Source organism: Microcebus murinus, chromosome 23 (assembly GCF_040939455.1).
Source record: "Microcebus murinus isolate Inina chromosome 23, M.murinus_Inina_mat1.0, whole genome shotgun sequence".
NCBI lineage: Eukaryota > Metazoa > Chordata > Mammalia > Primates > Cheirogaleidae > Microcebus > Microcebus murinus.
In genome coordinates, this window is record NC_134126.1 from 17049265 (window position 1) to 17067759 (window position 18495).

At 39.0% G+C, this 18495-nt stretch overlaps 1 protein-coding gene across 1 annotated transcript in view; it reads right to left on the reverse strand.

Annotated features, from left to right (window-relative positions):
- Positions 1–18134, reverse strand: part of IARS2 (isoleucyl-tRNA synthetase 2, mitochondrial) — a 51873-nt gene extending 33739 nt beyond the window's left edge. Inside the window, exons 1-12 of the mRNA XM_020284427.2 lie at positions 17714–18134; positions 16148–16270; positions 11894–12053; positions 9607–9755; positions 9475–9524; positions 9282–9391; positions 9111–9201; positions 8651–8766; positions 6449–6618; positions 5597–5687; positions 3807–3958; positions 1476–1636 (exon numbers count right to left, since the gene is read on the reverse strand). Coding sequence (XP_020140016.2) covers positions 1476–1636; positions 3807–3958; positions 5597–5687; positions 6449–6618; positions 8651–8766; positions 9111–9201; positions 9282–9391; positions 9475–9524; positions 9607–9755; positions 11894–12053; positions 16148–16270; positions 17714–17980 — 1640 coding nt within the window. The 5' untranslated portion in view covers positions 17981–18134. The remainder of the gene's footprint in view (positions 1–1475; positions 1637–3806; positions 3959–5596; positions 5688–6448; positions 6619–8650; positions 8767–9110; positions 9202–9281; positions 9392–9474; positions 9525–9606; positions 9756–11893; positions 12054–16147; positions 16271–17713) is intronic.
- Positions 18135–18495: the final 361 nt, after the last annotated feature.

The window sequence follows — 18495 nt, forward strand, 5'->3', positions numbered from 1 at the left end:
CAAGTATTACTAGAAGATAAACTAGCTAGACCAGGCGTCCTCAAACTATGGCCCGAGGGCCACATGCGAGTGTTTTTGCCCATTTGTTTTTTTTTTTACTTCAAAGTAAGATATGTGCAGTGTGCATAGGAATTTGTTCATAGTTTTTTTTAAACTATAGTCCGGCCCTCCAGCAGTCTGAGGGACAGTGAACTGGCCCCTTGTTAAAAAGTTTGAGGACCCCTGTCTAGACTATGATCTCATCAAAAGCAGGGACCATTTCAGTCTTGTTTACTGCAGCTGTGAGCAGTGTCTAGCACTAACGTACTCAATGCTTAACAGCATTTCTTGAATGAACAGATGAACGGTGCCTACCATTTCTAAAACACCACCATGCTTTAGGCCAAGTACCATGCATTTATTATCTCGTATTCATAATCGCTCACCCACGAGCATTGTTTTCCACAATTTATTGAGGAGAGTGCTTAAGTAAATTCCTCAGTCTCGCACATGGTGAGCGGCAAAGCCTGAGTTCAAATTCAGTTGTCATTCTCCAAAGTCCATATTCTTTCTAAGTACCTTCTTTTTCAAAAAGCACACCAGGGGACTATTTGGGGTGAAGGAATTGTTCTAAAACACGATTGTGATGGTGGCTATAAAACTGTAGAAATATACTACAAATCACTTAAACAATAAATGAATTTTATAGTATGTGAAGTATGCCTCAATAAAGCTTATGAAAAATTGATAAGGCAGATTTGCATGTACTGATTTAGAACAAACTATAAGATAGAAAGTGCACAGAGCAGCAGATGGAGATACTCCCTTTTGTATAAATACATGTAGATGCTGGCAGAGGAATTCACTTTTTCTGCAAAGATTCAGAAAGAACTGTGAACAATGACTGCCTCAAAAAAGGTTCTGGTATCTAGAGTAGGAAAAAGCCTACTTTTCACTATTCTACTATGAATTGTTTACTATGTCCATCTATTATCTTTCCAAATTAAAAAAAAAAAACGAGAAATAACTGGGAATGTAATGATCAATGAAATCATGTACATTTAACTATATTATAGTTTCTTAAATTTTAAAGTATCTAAACAATGACATAATGCCCACCATTTCCACTACAAAGGGGAGTAGACTCAGAATAAGAGAGAGATTCCAATTTCTAGAAGAAAATTATATTTGGGGCTACCCCCCTGAACACTGTCCATCTTTGGGTCCCTCTTTCCTTAATCTAACACAATACATTTCTCATGGGAAAAAAAAAATCAGAGCCTTTGCTTATAAGTATCAATATTGAAAAAAAATCTAACCTTTGTTATTTCAGCCATTTGAAAGAGTCTTTTTTTGAAATTTACATTTTACTTCCCCCAAAAGACTGCTATTTTATACTTAACATATAGAGCTCTCAATAGTCCACATTATTTTTCCATTTTTAAAGAAAATACAACTCACTTTAAGACACTGAAAATTTTTAGAAAAAGTTCTACCTGTTGATCAAATATTCATCTTTTGTCTTATGACGAAACACAGGAATTGGAACACCCCAAACTCTCTGCCTTGATATACACCAATATGGCCGCCTGTCCATCATTTCAACCATGGCATTCAGTGCTGATGCAGGAATAAATTTCACTTTTTTCAACAATTCCTGCAATTGAATCATAAATCAAGTCTAGTGAGAGAAAGCAGAACAAATTTTGTACAACAGTCATTATTTTTCCTAATACAGTTCTTTGTTTTGGATGTTTACAGTCAATTCATGTGCCTTCTACACCCAAAAGAAAGAAAAAAACTGAAGATGTCAGAGCAAATGAAGCTGAACTTAATAAATAATATCAAAAGAAACTCTGACTCTGGGGGGGGGGGGAAGGGGAGCAAGGCAACACACGTAACCTAAACATTTGTACCCCCATAATATGCTGAAATTAAAAAAAAAGCAGACTTCACCTTTGTATGATCTAACAAAAGATTTTATATCAGTTTATAATTTACTTCAACCCTAGATCAAAACTGATAATAAAAGCTTTACTAGAAGTATTATACTTCACTACAGTTAAAATCAATTCAAATATGACTTGAACCATTTTTTAAATGCTGAAAAATAAGCCACTATGCTAGGTTGACAAAGATTGAAATATAACCTGATTTTACATAGTACGGCTTATGGTTTCTACAACATAGAAAACGTTTTCTCAGAACAATAACTTCCATTTACTTATCAAGAAATCTCCCTCCCTCCACTCCTCAAAAGAGTTGTAAACGATTAGCATTTGATTTCACTTAATTTGTCAATTACCAAAAGATGGACATATAGCAAAAACGTTTGGTAATAATCTCCAAAAAAGCCAAATATGTTAAATTCATTTTTTTTTTTTTTTTTTTTTTTTGAGACAGAGTCTCACTTGTTGCCCAGGCTAGAGTGCCGTGGCGTCAGCCTAGCTCACAGCAACCTCAAACTCCTGGGCTCAAGCGATCCTCCTGCCTCGGCCTCCTAGGTAGCTGAGACTATAGACATGCACCACCATGACCAGCAAATTTTTTCTATTTTTAGTTGTTTGGCTAATTTCTTTCTATTTATAGTAGAGTTGGGGTTTCGCTCTTGCTCAGGCTGGTCATGAACTCCTGAGCTCAAGCGATCCTCCTATCTCGGCCTCCCAGAGTGCTAGGATTATAGGTGTGAGCCACCGCACCTGGCAAAAATTTTAAATAAATATTTAAAAATTGCCCAAAAGTCAACTATTGCTACTATTATGAGTTGTTTACAAAATTGTAGGCAATAGGAGGGGTATAAATATAAACAAAATTGGTCAAATGTTGATTATTGTTGAAATTTAGCGATAGGGAGATGGCAGTATATCTATCCCACTCTTGTTACTTCTACAAAGAGCAATGGAAAACCGTCTATAATAAAGTTAAAAAAAAAAACTTGGCTTAAACATATCAGACTTAGATGTTCTGCAACCAAAAATCTGTGCAGAGCTGGAAGTTAACATATTTTAACAGTTAGAAGTAAGGAAGATAGGCTGCCAAGGAAGAAAAATAATAACACACATATTACAGTTATCCACATTACACAAGTATAGAAAATATAAATTGCTATGTATAGCTTTGGCAAAGACCCCAAATTGCCAGGCCAACACATGAACCAGCTAATTAGAGTAGAATCTTAGATGCAAGATGTAAAGCAAAATATCTGTACATTCAGCCTGGTTAACACATATATATTTAAGCTCTTTCAGTGGATAGCATCAAGTTGTTTGTGAGAGATGTATACACACACATATATACACAACACATAGATGCATATACGTGACACACAGATGCATATACATATTGAAGGAAAGAGCTCAAATACATATCCAATATTTAGAACACTAATGATAAAGTATTTGTTAACTCAAAGCAATGCCTATTATGTGCCACACACTGCTCTGGGAACTAATTATTCATGTACTCCATGAGGTAAGCATTATCATCTTCATACAGATGACGAAAAAGGAGATCCTGGGAGATTAAACAACTTACTAAACTCAGTTTTGTCCTAATTCTATGCTATTTTCACTACACTGGGTAGGAACGTTTACCTACTAACTGTGTGATTTGGGCAAGTCACTTAAGCCTCACTTTCCACACATGTATGATGAAAGAAAGGAAATCCAAGGTCCTTACAGATCTAAAATTCTACAATTTTATGAAAACAAATCATAATAGCAGCAATCCCTTCCGCTGCCAAAACCCCACCTCAAATTCACATGCAACCCTTTTATACAGACAGAATGATAAACCCACAACCCCTTGTTATAGGATTCCTTTTATACCTTGGCTGTAGTCTTAATATCCGTGATATTTACAAACCACTGCTTGCTGGCACGAATAACCACTGGTTTCTTAGTCCTCCAGTCATAGGGATAGCTGTGTACCAATTTTTCTTCTTTCAACAAGTTCTGTGCAGTCTGAAGCATCTTTATAACTTAAAAAAACACCAATTTATGTTAGACATAGAAAAGGTCTATGAAAATCCTAATAATGGTCTAAACTCCCAGGGAATACTAAATCTGGACCAATAGATGCCAACAGATGCAGTTACCTTCTAGGTATCAAAGGCATAATCTGGGCATCTCCTGACCAAAAAAGCAAGGACTGGCGGGGCGCGGTGGCTCACGCCTGTAATCCTAGTACTCTGGGAGGCCGAGGCAGGCGGATTGCTCAAGGTCAGGAGTTCGAAACCACCCTGAGCAAGAGCGAGACCCCGTCTCTACTATAAATAGAAAGAAATTAATTGGCCAACTAATATATATAGAAAAAATTAGCCGGGCATGGTGGCGCATGCCTGTAGTCCCAGCTACTCGGGAGGCTGAGGCAGCAGGATTGCTTGAGCCCAGGAGTTTGAGGTTGCTGTGAGCTAGGCTGACGCCATGGCACTCACTCTAGCCCGGGCAACAAAGTGAGACTCTGTCTCAAAAAAAAAAAAAAAAAAAAGCAAGGACTGTAAAACCTTAATCAGACTCCAAATTATGTCATGTCCACATCTCTTCACTTCAAAGGAAAGATGAACAGAATATATCTAGATTTGAAATTCAGAGTCATATTCTTTTCTGTCATAAATCAGGCGTCCTCAAACTACAGCCAGCGGGCCATATGCGGGTGTTTTTGCCCGTTTGTTTTTTTACTTCAAAATAAGATATGTGCAGTGTGCATAGGAATTTGTTCATAGCCACCAGAAGCTAGAAAGAGGCAAGTAAGGATTTCTTCCACAGAACTTTCTGAGGAAACATGGTCCTATGAATACCTTGATTTTAGGCTTCTAGAACTTAACAGAATAAATTTATGTTGTTTTAAGCCATCAAATTTATGGTGATTTGTTACGGTAGCTCTAGAAAAGTAATATACCAGGTTTCATTAGCCTTAGTCTTTGTGTGGGCAAAAAATTTGGTTTTCACAAGACCTGGTCTCTAATCCATAAAAAAAGGAAGAAAGACAATTTGAAACTGGAAGACCTGAAGATCTTAACACATAAACCATCCTATACGGGTCAGTTATTTAAAAGGGTTATAAAATGAGTGGGAAATGTCTGACTCACACTCAACATCTAGCCTCAAGCTTGATTTTATTCTTCCACAAAAGTAATGCTCTGTAATCCTATCACTCTGGAAGGCCTAGGTGGGCTGATGTCTTGAGGTCAGGAGTTCGAAACCAGCCTGAGCAAGAGTGAGACCCTGTCTCTACTATAAATAGAAAGAAATTAATTGGCCAACTAATATATATAGAAAACATTAGCCAGGCATGTTGGCGCATGCCTGTAGTCCCAGCTACTCGGGAGGCTGAGGCAGCAGGATTGCTTGAGCCCAGGAGTCTGAGGTTGCTGTGAGCTCGGCTGACGCCATGGCATTCACTCTAGCCTGGGCAACAGAGTGAGACCTTGTCTCAAAAAAAAAAGTAATGCTGATTACTATCTCTGTAGCCTTGAAATAACTTCACTGTGGACTACCCTAATTTGCTTAAACAAACAGAGCAGCTTCAAAGCAAAAGATGAAAAAGTCCCAAATGCCATTTTAAACCATGTGGCAAAACAAAATATTAATATGATATCAACAGACACACTACTTACCAACATCTGTTCCCTCTTCAAGGACAGCCTTGTTTTGAAGTTCAGGACCTGCAGCATCTGTGAAAATTCCATCTTCATCCACCAAACAATCCTACAAAGTGTCATTTTGAACAATTAAAATATCAAAATATTTTATCTTATGATAATATCTGGTAGTCACCATGTGTATAAGACATTTCAGTACAGCCTAGTTTTCCCCCACATTGAAAATTTGGGTACTTCTTACACAGTCAACAGGAATGTGAATTTTATACATTTAAATGACCAAAGGCAGAATGTGTTATTAAAGCATGTACCTAAAGTTTAATAACAAAAAATAATAAAAAACATAAAACATTTTTGATTGGTCTCTATTATTTTCAGATCTATGGCAATGTACACAGCTGTTCCCTTTGAGACTTGCCTTTTGACTAAATGGAAAAACTTGCTAAGTAACTGAAGTGTGAAAAATAATTTAGAGGCGATTGTTCGGTTAAAACAAACAACAAACTGTTCTTTTCAACTATAGTAAAATGTACTTGCCGTTGAAAATCTACTTAACGTTTTTCAGGAACTGAAAGTAATTTCTCTATGTGACTTAATACTGAAAAAAAGCATTTTAAATGTACCCATGTAATATATACTCTCTAATTCTAACTTTGTCCTGATTTTGTGCTAATTCTGGGAAATCTTTCTCAATTATTAATAGTAGGAATTAATGAAGCTTTCAGGGTATTGCACAAAACTAACCATTTCACAATTTAATTATGGTGACAAAAATCATTATCATCAAAAAATAAAGATATTAATTAGGCTTTATCACTTTCATTCCACAAGACGAAAAACTAGGAGGGAAAAAAAGAGGAATAGTACCATGGGCAGGTTGTGTTGAGAAGCTACACTGTAATCTTCCATACCATGGGCAGGGGCTGTATGAACCAATCCTGTTCCTTTTGCCATGGTCACATGATTTGCAGGTAAAAGAGGAGATACTTTATCAGGAATTAAAGGATGACTACAAGTACCATCTTTCAAATCTACACCTGTGGGGAAAGAAAACCACTATTAAGAATCACTTTATAGAGCAAATGGATCTCTTTAAGCTTAGCAATAGAACATCACGTTAAAAATGCAGAGTCTAGAACAAAAATGGCTAGGTTCAAATCCTGGCTTCTCTTTTTAATTGCTCTATGACCTTCAGGAATCTATAAAAGGCAGACAAATATGGTTCCTACCTCAAAGGACTGCTGTGAGGATAAAGAATTAATGTAGTTCAAGCGTTTCGATACTTCCTGTATCTACCACTTCATATTCTCCCACACCCCTCTCCCAAAAAGATCTGTAAGTAATAATTCATATTTTTCTAGAAAGAAAATCTCCCCCATACATATTACTCCATTTTAGCTGTTCAATATTCCTACTACTTTAATAGTAGTAAGGGCCGGGCGCGGTGGCTCACGCCTGTAATTCTAGCACTCTGGGAGGCCGAGGCAGGCAGATTGCTCGAAGTCAGGAGTTCGAAACCAGCCTGAGCAAGAACGAGACCCTGTCTCTACTATAAATAGAAATAAACTAATTGGCCAACTAAAAATATAGAAAAAATTAGCCGGGCATGGTGGCACGTGCCAGTGGTCCCAGCTACTTGGAAGGCTGAGACAGCAGGATTGCTTGAGCCCAGGAGTTTGAGGTTGCTGTGAGCTAGGCTGATGCCACGGCACTGACTCTAGCCTGGGCAACAAAGTGAGACTCTGTCTCAAAAAAAAAAAAAAAAAAAAATAGTAGTAAGCTAGTTCTTATCAGCTTATTTTGCCAGGGATGAAAAGTATACATCATCATTCTCTGCAACATGGTGGTTCAAAATGACAACCCAGGCCAGATGCAATGGCTCACAGCTGTAATCCTAGCACTTTGGGAGGCCAAGGCAGGAGGATAGCTTAAAGCAACAAGTTCTGAGACCAGCCTGGGCAACATAGCAAGACCCCATCTCGACAAAAAATTTCTAAAACACCCAGACACGGTGGCTTGTGCCTGTAGTCCTAGCTACTAAGGAAGATGAGTCAGGAGGATTGCTTGAGCCTAGACAACAGAGTAGTGTCTTTTCTCTTAAAAAAAAAAAAAAGGCAACCCAATAATTCTCTGCACAGCAATAATTTTACATACATATGTAATTCAGACAAAAAAATCTTTAAATTTGACCTTAATACTTTCAAAAAACTTGTGATTTTTAGCTTCTGTGATGACATCTAATTTCTCAATGCAGGTTTTAATATCTTCTGCACTTAAAAAAGAAGTACGAAGTATATGGAATAACGAATATACCAATTTACGTATTGCACCAACAGGGATCAAATGGCCTTAAACATTCTGTAGTTCCTTTCCTGCCTTTGACATAAAAATCTTTTAATTTTTGTTAAATTTATTTAAACTTCTAATTGGCTTATATACAAACTGATGAACTTAGAGGACTTTCCTATTTAGCTATAAAGTCTTTCCATTTTTGGTAATCTTTACTCATGTGATTGTTCTTTTTTCCCTAAAGATTGGAGTTTTTTAGCAAGAAACTCAGATACATTATACCTAAGTATCAAAGATAATTTTAAACTTCCCTAGATTTCCATAGTTATACTTCAAAACCAGCCACTACTTCAAAAGTCCCAAATTATAGCTTACTAGGAATTCTTCTGATAGAAGGACTGCTTTTGGAATATTCAGCATATATTCAATTCTCTATTAAAATTACATGCCAAAAAATAAGTATATTTATTTCCTTCCTCATTTTATCAAATCAGATAAAAACAATTTTAACAATTAACTTAGCATAAAATTTTACTACTGAGAATTAGTAACTACTGGTAGAAATATTTTTTATCTGTTGTACCTTTGTCAATGTTCATATTTTTCTATATTCCTATCATGTTTAATATATATTCTCCTTCAGCGTAATCAAAGTAAAATACACTCTAGAAAGGTAGAAGCCATATGTTACAATTCACAATGAGCAATGTTAAGCAAAGTAGTGAACTCAAATCAACACAGTATTTTGATGACTATGATGGAATATCTAGAAATCTTCACCTGAAAATGTGGAAATAGTCTCAAATGTTGTTTCCAAAGCAGAAGCAACAGATGCTACTTTATCTGCAGCCAGAATGTAGACGTCTCCAGAACTGGTACATTTCACAACAGCATATCTAACATAAAATTTTAGGAGAGAATTATTAATACAAAAAAGAAAAAGCCATAAGGAACATTTTAATTTTTTAATATCATCTTAGAAAAAACTAACTTTAAGATCAAATGTATTATTTTCAAGACACTTCATAAATTACATTTCTATTGCATTTTCCCAAAAAGCATGATATAAGGTCTTAAAAGGAGTCATCTGAAGCTTAATAAAATCTTTGTGAACATAATAACTAAATTATAATTTACTAAATTTTAAAAGGATAATGTGGATGAAATAAATTCAAAATAATGCTAATGATGGATTGGATCCTATTTGTGGATAAAACAAAAAATACAACAATCTACCTACTTTGACTCTGGCATATAGCAAACAGCCTGATTGGCTGGAATCGTCCAAGGCTGGGTGGTCCACACTAAAATACTAACAGGAGATGAACTATCTGTGAAAATAAAGTTGTAAATGTCAGCAAATGTTATAATTCCATAACTTTAGTATACTCTAGCAACAAATAAATCTTACCTATAAGAGATGCCAATTTAGGAGAAGGTTTCAAGAGAGGAAATTTTACGTATATTGATCGACTGACATGTTTAGGATTATATTCGAGTTCTGCTTCAGCCAATGCAGTCCTAAGATTTAAAAACATTAAACATAAATGTTTGGAAGCCTCACAAATTTCTCCCCATTAGTTACCAAAAAAATGTATATATACCTAGATGACGGAGACCAAAATACAGGTTTGTAAGATCGATAAACCAAGCCCTATAAAAGACAAAGATTATATTAAAGCTGGAATTTTGTAACGCATACTTTAACATACTCAAAGGAAAAAATAGTTGTTTACCTTATCATACATTTGGTAAAAGATTCTCAACTGTTTGGCCTCATACTTTCCATCAAATGTATAGTAGCAATTATTCCAATCTGCCATTATTCCCCAACGAATAAATGCTGATTTTTGTTTCTCAATGGCTGCCTTAGCAAATGTTTTAGCTAAAAAGAAAGGAAAAGAAAAGAAAAAGCTTTTGAAAACCAATAAACTCAATTTTTTTTTAAAGACATAGGGTCTCGCTCTTGCTCAGGCTGGTCTCCAACTCCTGAGCTCAAGTGATCCTCCTGCCTTTGCCTCCCAGAGTGCTAGGATTATAGGCGTGAGCACCATGCCCAGCCTAATAAACTCACATTCTTTTTTTTTTTTTTTTTTTTTTTTTGAGACAAGGTCTCACTTTGTTGCCCAGGTTAGAGTGAGTGCCGTGGTGTCAGCCTAGCTCACAGCAACCTCAAACTCCCAAGGGATCCTCCTGCCTCAGCCTCCCAAGTAGCTGGGACTACAGGCATGCACCACCATGCCCGGCTAATTTTTTGTATATATATTTTTAGTTGGTCAATTAATTTCTTTCTATTTTTAGTAGAGAGGGGGTCTCGCTCAGGCTGGTTTCAAACTCCCAATCTCGAGCAATCCGCCCGCCTCAGCCTCCCAGAGTGCTAGGATTACAGGCGTGAGCCACCACGCCCGGCCAACTCAAATTCTTAAACATGGTTTAGCATGTATCTGTCTCAATATATGTGCTATACACAGTTCAGCCTATATAATTTTTAATAGGAAGATAATTTGAATGTTAAGTGTATTCAAAAGACACCTACAACAACTTCTAAAATTAACTAGAATTTCGAAAGTTAAAATTTTATTAATGTTTTCTGTATTTTCCAGATATAATGGCCTCACATTTATAAAAAATAAACTGGAAAAATTATTCCCCATTCTCATTTTAAGAAAAGATCACAGGCTGGGCATGGTGGCTCGCACCTGTAATCCCAGCACTTTGGGAGGCTAAGGTGGGAGGATTGCTTGAGGTCAGGAGTTTGAGATCAGCCTGAGCAACATAGCAAGAACCTATCCCTACAAAAAATGTCTAAAAAATTAGTCAGGTGTGGTGGCACACGCCTGCAGTCTCAGTTACTTGGGAGGCTGAGACAGGAGGCTTAAGCCCAGGAGTTCGAGGCTATAGTGAGCTATGATCACACCACTCACTGCACTCCAGCCCAGCAGCAGAGAGAGATCCTGTCTCAAAAAAAAAGAGAAAAAGTCAGAGAATAATTATCATTATACACACAAAAAATAATCAAAATATTGAATCTAAGTCAATCATAATGTTTCACAAGGAAATAAAAAGAATCTTTATAATCATATCCAAATATACAATATTGACATGTCCATTCTCTATATATACACATATATAAATATAAGCATGCACAAATATACAGTAGTATAACATATATACAATATATATGTAAACACACACAAATATGTAATAGTATAACATATAAGAAAAGAATACTCCACCCTTAACATACATAATTGTATGGGAAAAGAAAAAAAATTAAATTAAAAAAAAAAAAGAATACTCCACCCTGGCCCAGTCTACTGAAGGAGAGGATCAAATAAGAGATGAATTTAAAATGTGTATATTTTGGCTGGGCCCAGTGGCTCATGCCTGTAATCCTAGCACTCTGGGAGGCTGAGGCAAGAGGATCACTGAAGGTCAGGAGTTCAAAACCATCCTGAGCAAGAGTAAGACCCCGTCTCTACTGAAAATAGAAAGAAATTAATTGGCCAACTAAAAATATATAGAGAAAAATTTAGCCAGGCATGGTGGTGCATGCCTGTAGTCTGAGCTACTTGGGAGACTGAGGCAGGAGGATTGCTTGAGCCCAGGAGTTTGAGGTTGCTGTGAGCTAGGCTGACGCCACGGCACTCACTCTAGTCTGGGCAACAAAGTAAGACTGTCTGAAAAAAAAAAGTGTATATTTTAGATTTACTTTTGGTATAGCACCTGAAATGAGTCAACAAGCCATATCTAGGAAAGTAAAAAAGCCAATATGAACACTAAGGAACTAAGAATGTAATTAGAAATGCTCACAAAGTCTTTCCTTCAATCCTCAAACATAAATTCTCAGAAAAATCAATTAAACAAAATCTGAACTTTCTGTGATATGAAGTGGTTTCCAACAGATCTCACAGCCAAAACAAAACAAAACAAAACCAAAGGTTCCTTTGATAAAGCCTGACTTTTCCAAGGAACCTAAGTGTTTACAAATATCATTTTAAAACATAAATATAGATTATTTACCTTTCTCTCTAATTTCCATAGCTGAAAGATTCTGACCTTTTCCACCAAGTTCTGATAATACTTTTATTTCAATGGGTAATCCATGACAATCCCAGCCAGGTACAAAATGTATCTTGGAACCGCTCATCATATGGTATCGATTGGCTATGTCTTTCAAAATCTGCAAAGATAAAATCATAATCATCATTTATACATAAAGCTTATGGCCCACAATGTATATTCTTTTATTAATTCAATACCATTTTAAAATACTGAGAAAACCCAATTTTAAAAGGAATTATATAAAATAACCAATTAAATCTAACACAAACTCAAGTGTTACATAAACACAGAAGTAACAGATATTTGAATTTTTAAAATGTCATTAACTACCCCAAAGCAAATGAAAGAATAAGAGATTTCAAAGTGAAAAACATTGTGCTCAAAATTACTAATTTGTGGCTGGGTGCGATGGCTCACACCTGTAATCCTAGCACTCTGGAAGGCCGAGGTGGGAGGATCGCTCAAGGTCAGGAGTTCGAGACCAGCCTGAGCAAGAGTGAGACCCGTCTCTACTAAAAACAGAAATTAGGCTGGTCCGAAGGTAGTGAGTTATCTCACGTGATTGTTCAGAGTCAGTTACAGATTGAACTCCTTGTTCTACTACTTTCCCCCCTCCTCACTACTGCACTTGACTAGTCTTAAAAAAAAAAATAAAAAAAAATAAATAAATAAAAACAGAAATTAATCGACCAACTAAAAATATATATACAAAAAATTAGCCGGGCATGGTGGCACATGCCTATAGTCCCAGCTACTCAGGAGGCTGAGGCAGTAGGATCACTTGAGCCCAGGAGATTGAGGTTGCTGTGAGCTAGGCTGACACCATGGCACTCACTCTAATCTGAGCAACAAAGTGAGACTCTGTCTCAAAAAAAAAAAAGAAAGAAAAAAAATTACTAATTTGTTTGTAAAGTTGAACTATACAAAAAAGCAGCCCATAATACCTTTTCAAGAAATACTTTTGACCTTCTAAAAATGAGAGTACAAATAAGTCAACTACAAATTTTACTCTTATGAAAAAAATTATTAACATAAAGGATCCAATATGGTCTATGTTTAGCTAAGAAATATTATAAAATCATTGCAGAATTTATAATGCATTCAGAGAATGAAATATTGTGGTTAACTCTATCATTAACAAAAACCCTTACTAAAATAGTAGACCTGTTCCCTAGGTATGGTTCTGTAACTGATTTACCTTTCTTAGTTCATTATGGATACTAGAGGGCAGCAAAGCCTTTTAAAAAATGTATTCCCGGCCAGCGCAGTGGCTCACGCCTGTAATCCTAGCTCTCTGGGAGGCCGAGGCGGGAGGATTGTTCGAGGTCAGGAGTTCGAAACCAGCCTGAGCAAGAGCAAGAGCAAGACCTCGTCTCTACTATAAACAGAAAGAAATTAATTGGCCAACTAATATATATAGAAAAAATTAGCCGGGCATGGTGGCACATGCCTGTAGTCCCAGCTACTCGGGAGGCTGAGGCAGCAGGATTGCTTGAGCCCAGGAGTTTGAGGTTGCTGTGAGCTAGGCTGATGCCATGGTACTCATTCTAGCCTGGGTAACAAAGTGAGACTCTGCTTCAAAAAAAAAAAAAAAAAAAAAATGTATTCCCATTGCTGAATGGGGTGATCAAAGGCAAAGGATAGATCTGGCTCCAGGCTCAACTTCCTGAGGAAACAGTGCTCTGACCACTAGCCCAGCAGTCCAGAAAATAATTTCCTCCTTTCCACACCTATCAAAAGTAGAAAAGATATTACACATTCCTCCCACCCCTTCCCTCCTTTAAAAACTCTAATTTTCAAACTTTTTACCAAAGAACAGCAGGGAGCCTTATGATCTGGGTGGTAATCATACAACAAAAATTCATATAGCTATATACAATTAATATTTATATACTTCACTCTGGGTATATTTAAATCAATCAATATATAAATAACCTCCTTTCCATTTATCTCTATTGGAAATTAGTTGTTATTATCTGTCTCTTCTCTGTAAAACATAAAGCTCCATAAAATCACAGATCCCATCTCTCCTCTACACCAATAAATTCCAGCATTAGATACTGCCTGGAACTATTGTATAAATATTTACCAAATAAATGAATGAGTGCATATATGCTCTAGAACATGTCTTATATGGAAACTATTAGTCACATGTGATTTTTGGTGCTAGTCCAAATTGAGATGTCCATTCTCTTTCTCTCTATATATATATATACATACACACACATATATAAATGCGTGTGCGCGCACACACACACACACATATATATTTTTTTGTAGAGATGGGAATCTCACCATGTTGTTTAACCTCATCATATCTCACACCACCTTTGTGGCTTCAATGCTAGTCAACATCACCATCATCTCCCTCCTGAATTATTGTAATAGTCACCTTACTGTTATCCCTGTTTCCAAACTCCTCCACCTCTATAGTCTATTGCCAACATAGCAGCCTAAAGTGATTCTATTTAAACATAAATCAGATCATGAATGCCTACGCTCAAACCTGCCAATGGCTCCCTCTTATGCTCAAAGTAAAATCAGAAGTCCTTTAAATGGCCTGTAAGATCTGGTCCCTGGTGCCCTTGTAGCCTCATCTAACTTTCTTACAGTTCCTGAAATAGGAAAACTCTTATTTCAGGGTCTCTGCACTTGCTTTTTTTTTTTTTTTGAGACAGTCTTACTCTGTTGCCTGGGTTAGAGTGCCGTGGCGTCAGCCTACTTCATAGCAACCTCAAACTCCCGGGCTCAGGCAATCCTCCTGCCTCAGCTTCCCAAGTAGCTGGGCCTACAGGCATGCGCCACCATGCCCGGCTAATTTTTTCTATTTTTTAGTAAATGTAGGGTCTCGCTCTTGCTCAAGCTTGTCTCAAACTCCTGAGCTCAAACAATCTGCCCACCTTGGCCTCTCAGAGTGCTAGGATTACAGGCATGAAATACCTAGCCAGGACAAGCACTTGCTATTCTTATCCCAAATATCCCCACAGCTCACTCCTTTGCTTTCTAGAGGACTTTACATAAATGTCACCTTTTCAGTGAGGGAGTCATCCTATATCAATTTATTAAAATTGCAATTTCCCCTACTGACCCTCCCTATCCATCCTTTCTGCTTTTATTCTACCCCATAGCTTTTATTCATACCCCATTTATCCCTATCTAGCATTATATTTTACTTTTTTTTTTTTGACACAGAGTCTCACTCTGTTGCTCGGGCTAGAGTGCCATGGCGTCAGCCTAGCTCACAGCAACCTCCAACTCCTGGGCTCAAGTGATCCTACTGCCTCAGCCTCCCGAGTAGCTGGGACTACAGGCATGTGCCACCATGCCTGACTAATTTTTTCTATATAATTTTAGTAGTCCAATTAATTTCTTTCTTTTTATAGTAGAGAGGGGGTCTAGTTCCTGCTCAGGCTGGTTTCCAACTCCTGACCTTGAGTGATCCTCCCACCTCGGCCTCCCAGAGTGCTAGGATTACAGGCGTGAGCCACCACGCCCGCCCAATATTTTACTTATTTAACTTGTTGATTGTGGCTATCCCAACTAGAGCATAAGGGTAAGACATGTCTTTATTGTGTTGACTGGTATTCCCAGACTCTAGAACAATGCCTGGCACATAGTAGGCACTCAGTTATTATATACTGGATAAAATGATATTTACTAATGTAAAATACAACAAGCTCAAAGCAAATATCAGCAGTGTTATTAATATTTTTCACACAGTACTAAAATTGCTTATTGCTGCTTTCTATTAAAACTTTTTAGTTTTTTGTTCCCATGTAAATTTGCATAATATCATACAATTATAATGCAGTCCTTTATTAAAAGTATTTACATAAGGCCGGGCGCTGTGGCTCACGCCTGTAATCCTAGCTCTTGGGAGGCCGAGGCGGGCGGATTGCTCAAGGTCAGGAGTTCAAAACCAGCCTGAGCAAGAGCGAGACCCCGTCTCTACTATAAATAGAAAGAAATTAATTGGCCAACTGATATATATATAAAAAATTAGCCGGGCATGGTGGCGCATGCCTGTAGTCCCAGCTACTCGGGAGGCTGAGGCAGAAGGATCACTTGAGCCCAGGAGTTTGAGGTTGCTGTGAGTTAGGCTGACGCCACGGCACTCACTCTAGCCTGGGCAACAAAGCGAGACTCTGTCTCAAAAAAAAAAAAAAAAAAAAAGTATTTACATAAACATTTTCTTTCAAGTATCATAATTACCTTATTTAAAGCATGTCCAACATGAGGGTCACCATTTGCATAAGGAGGTCCATCATGAAGACAAAATTCTGTCTTTACTTTTCTTTCTCTTTGCCATGAATAAAGTTCTGAAAATCCACATTTCTGTTTAAAAAGAACAATAATGTCTAAATATCATATAAATACATGCTGAGTCGTAACCATAAATAACAGCCTACACTTATTTCTTATCCCATTCCAATCTACTCAACCCTGAAATACAAATGGTAAGGGTTCTGAAATGCACACCTGAGTACTCTTCTCTTAAAATCTTTCAACAGTTTTCTCATAAACTTTAAAATCTAAAACTCTTTGTATGGTATACAGGACTCTACATAGGGTGGGTGGGGAACCTGATGTCTTGAGTGTGGCCTTTTGACTGAATTCAAATTTTACAGAACAAATCCCTTTAATAAAGGGCGAAGTTTGGAATCCGTGGAGGAGCCACACCTGGGGAACTGGAGAGCCCCACGTGGACTTGAGGCTGCGGGTTCCCACCTGGGGCAGCTCAGCACTCCCCAGGCCTCACTCTTCACTCCAGCCAACCTGAAGGACCTACAGATCCTCCTCATACTCATTCTTGCTATACTTTGGCCTCAGCACTTGCCATTCCCTAAATTTTGAACAACATTCACTGCCATGCCACTCCTCTTCCCTCACTTGCTGTGTGACCCTGGCCAAGTCACTTTGCACTTATGGCCATGTTTCTTTAAATGAAAAAAAAAAAAAAAAAAAAAAGATGTTCATAACTTCCATTTTACATGACTGCTGCGAAAATTAAATGAGAAAATATTTGAAACTGTCATGCCTCCTGGCATACAGAAGGTACTGAATAAAAAACCCTTTAAAAAATCCGAGGGTGTAAACAAACAAAAAAAAAAATCTGAGGGTGAAAACAGGTTTATGCATCTTGAACTCTGGTAACTTCAGAATATTTAGGCTAAGCATATTTATTTAACCAACATTTCAAGAATGTCATGGATTTTTAAAGACTCTAGAGTTACAGAAACTAACAAGAGAACTTCTGCCCTTAGAAAGTTCAGTCTGGTACAGGAGACACAGTCGCAGTGTATAAAAGGGACTCGGAGGAAGTACTGCTACTCTAATCCTTAAGTCCAGCTAGGGTCCTGAACATCCAACAAAGGTGGGCTTCAACTTCCCCTCATTCCTAAGAACAGAATTGTTACTCATTTGTGTGCGTGTTAGTTTATTTTTTGCAAGTCACTGGAAAGGTGTCCAAAGTCGATTTGTCTTGCCTGTGCTAGAAATGGGACGTGCATTCGATCCAGGCTTGCATCTGGCCAGCGTTCCCCCTTAGCATCCCGCTCCCGAACCTGCTAGAACCGAGGGACCCATCTGGGATTTCCTGATTAGGTTTTCAGCCGACGAAACCAGCAGAGGCCGGCCACCGAGCGGGTCGCGACACCCCGCCCACCGGTGCCGGGCGGGGCCGCAGAGGCGTGGCTCCCGCGGAGGCCCCCGCCACCCTTCCGCTCCCTTCCCGGCGACTCGGGCGTCCCCCGGAGGCCGCGCCGGCCCGGGCCCTACCTGCTGGATCTCCAGCTCCGTCTCGGGCTGCTGGCGGCCCAGCAGCTTCATGGGGAAGCCGGTCTGCGGCAGGAGCACCGTGTCCCTGTATTTGCCGCTATTCGAGTTCGGCAGCTGGCTGCTAGCCCCGGTGACCGAGCGCTCCAGACGCCCCGTCGTCGTCCCCCGCCATCCCAGGCGACAGGGAAGGCGTGGCGGCCCCCACAAATTCCGGGCCGCGGCGAGCGTCGCCGCCCCCGGCCCGAGCGGGGGGAGCCCCCAGCGCATGGCGGGGCAACCCGGGCCGCCCCCTCGGTGCGCGGTCCTCCGCTCCCGCCCCGGCTCCGAGCAGCGGAGACCCCGCGAAACTAGGCGAGCCGTGTGCGCGGGCGCACGCGCGCAGGGCGCGGAAGGGCGGGCCGGCGGCGGCGGGGACACGGCCACCTCCGGGTCTTCGCCGCAGCCGCGGGGCGGGGCCGGCGCGCGGGGCGGGAAAGGTGGGGCCGGCCCGTGCGGACTGAACCCCAGTCACAGCGCCCTGCTTTCTCTCTATATATATATGCATTTTTATTTAACACGATGCATCTATGATTTTATCGCTTCAACATGTAGTGAATAAAAAAGCATGACATTTTACGTTCTTTCTCTTCACACTAAGCCTCCCAAGTGTGACGTGTATTTTGCACATTCAGCACAACTCAGTTTGGACTATCCTATGTCAAGTGCTCAACAGGCACACGTGGGTAATGGTTACGTGGGCAGCACTGCTTTCGGGAGTACAGAGGGCAGTAAAAATATACTGT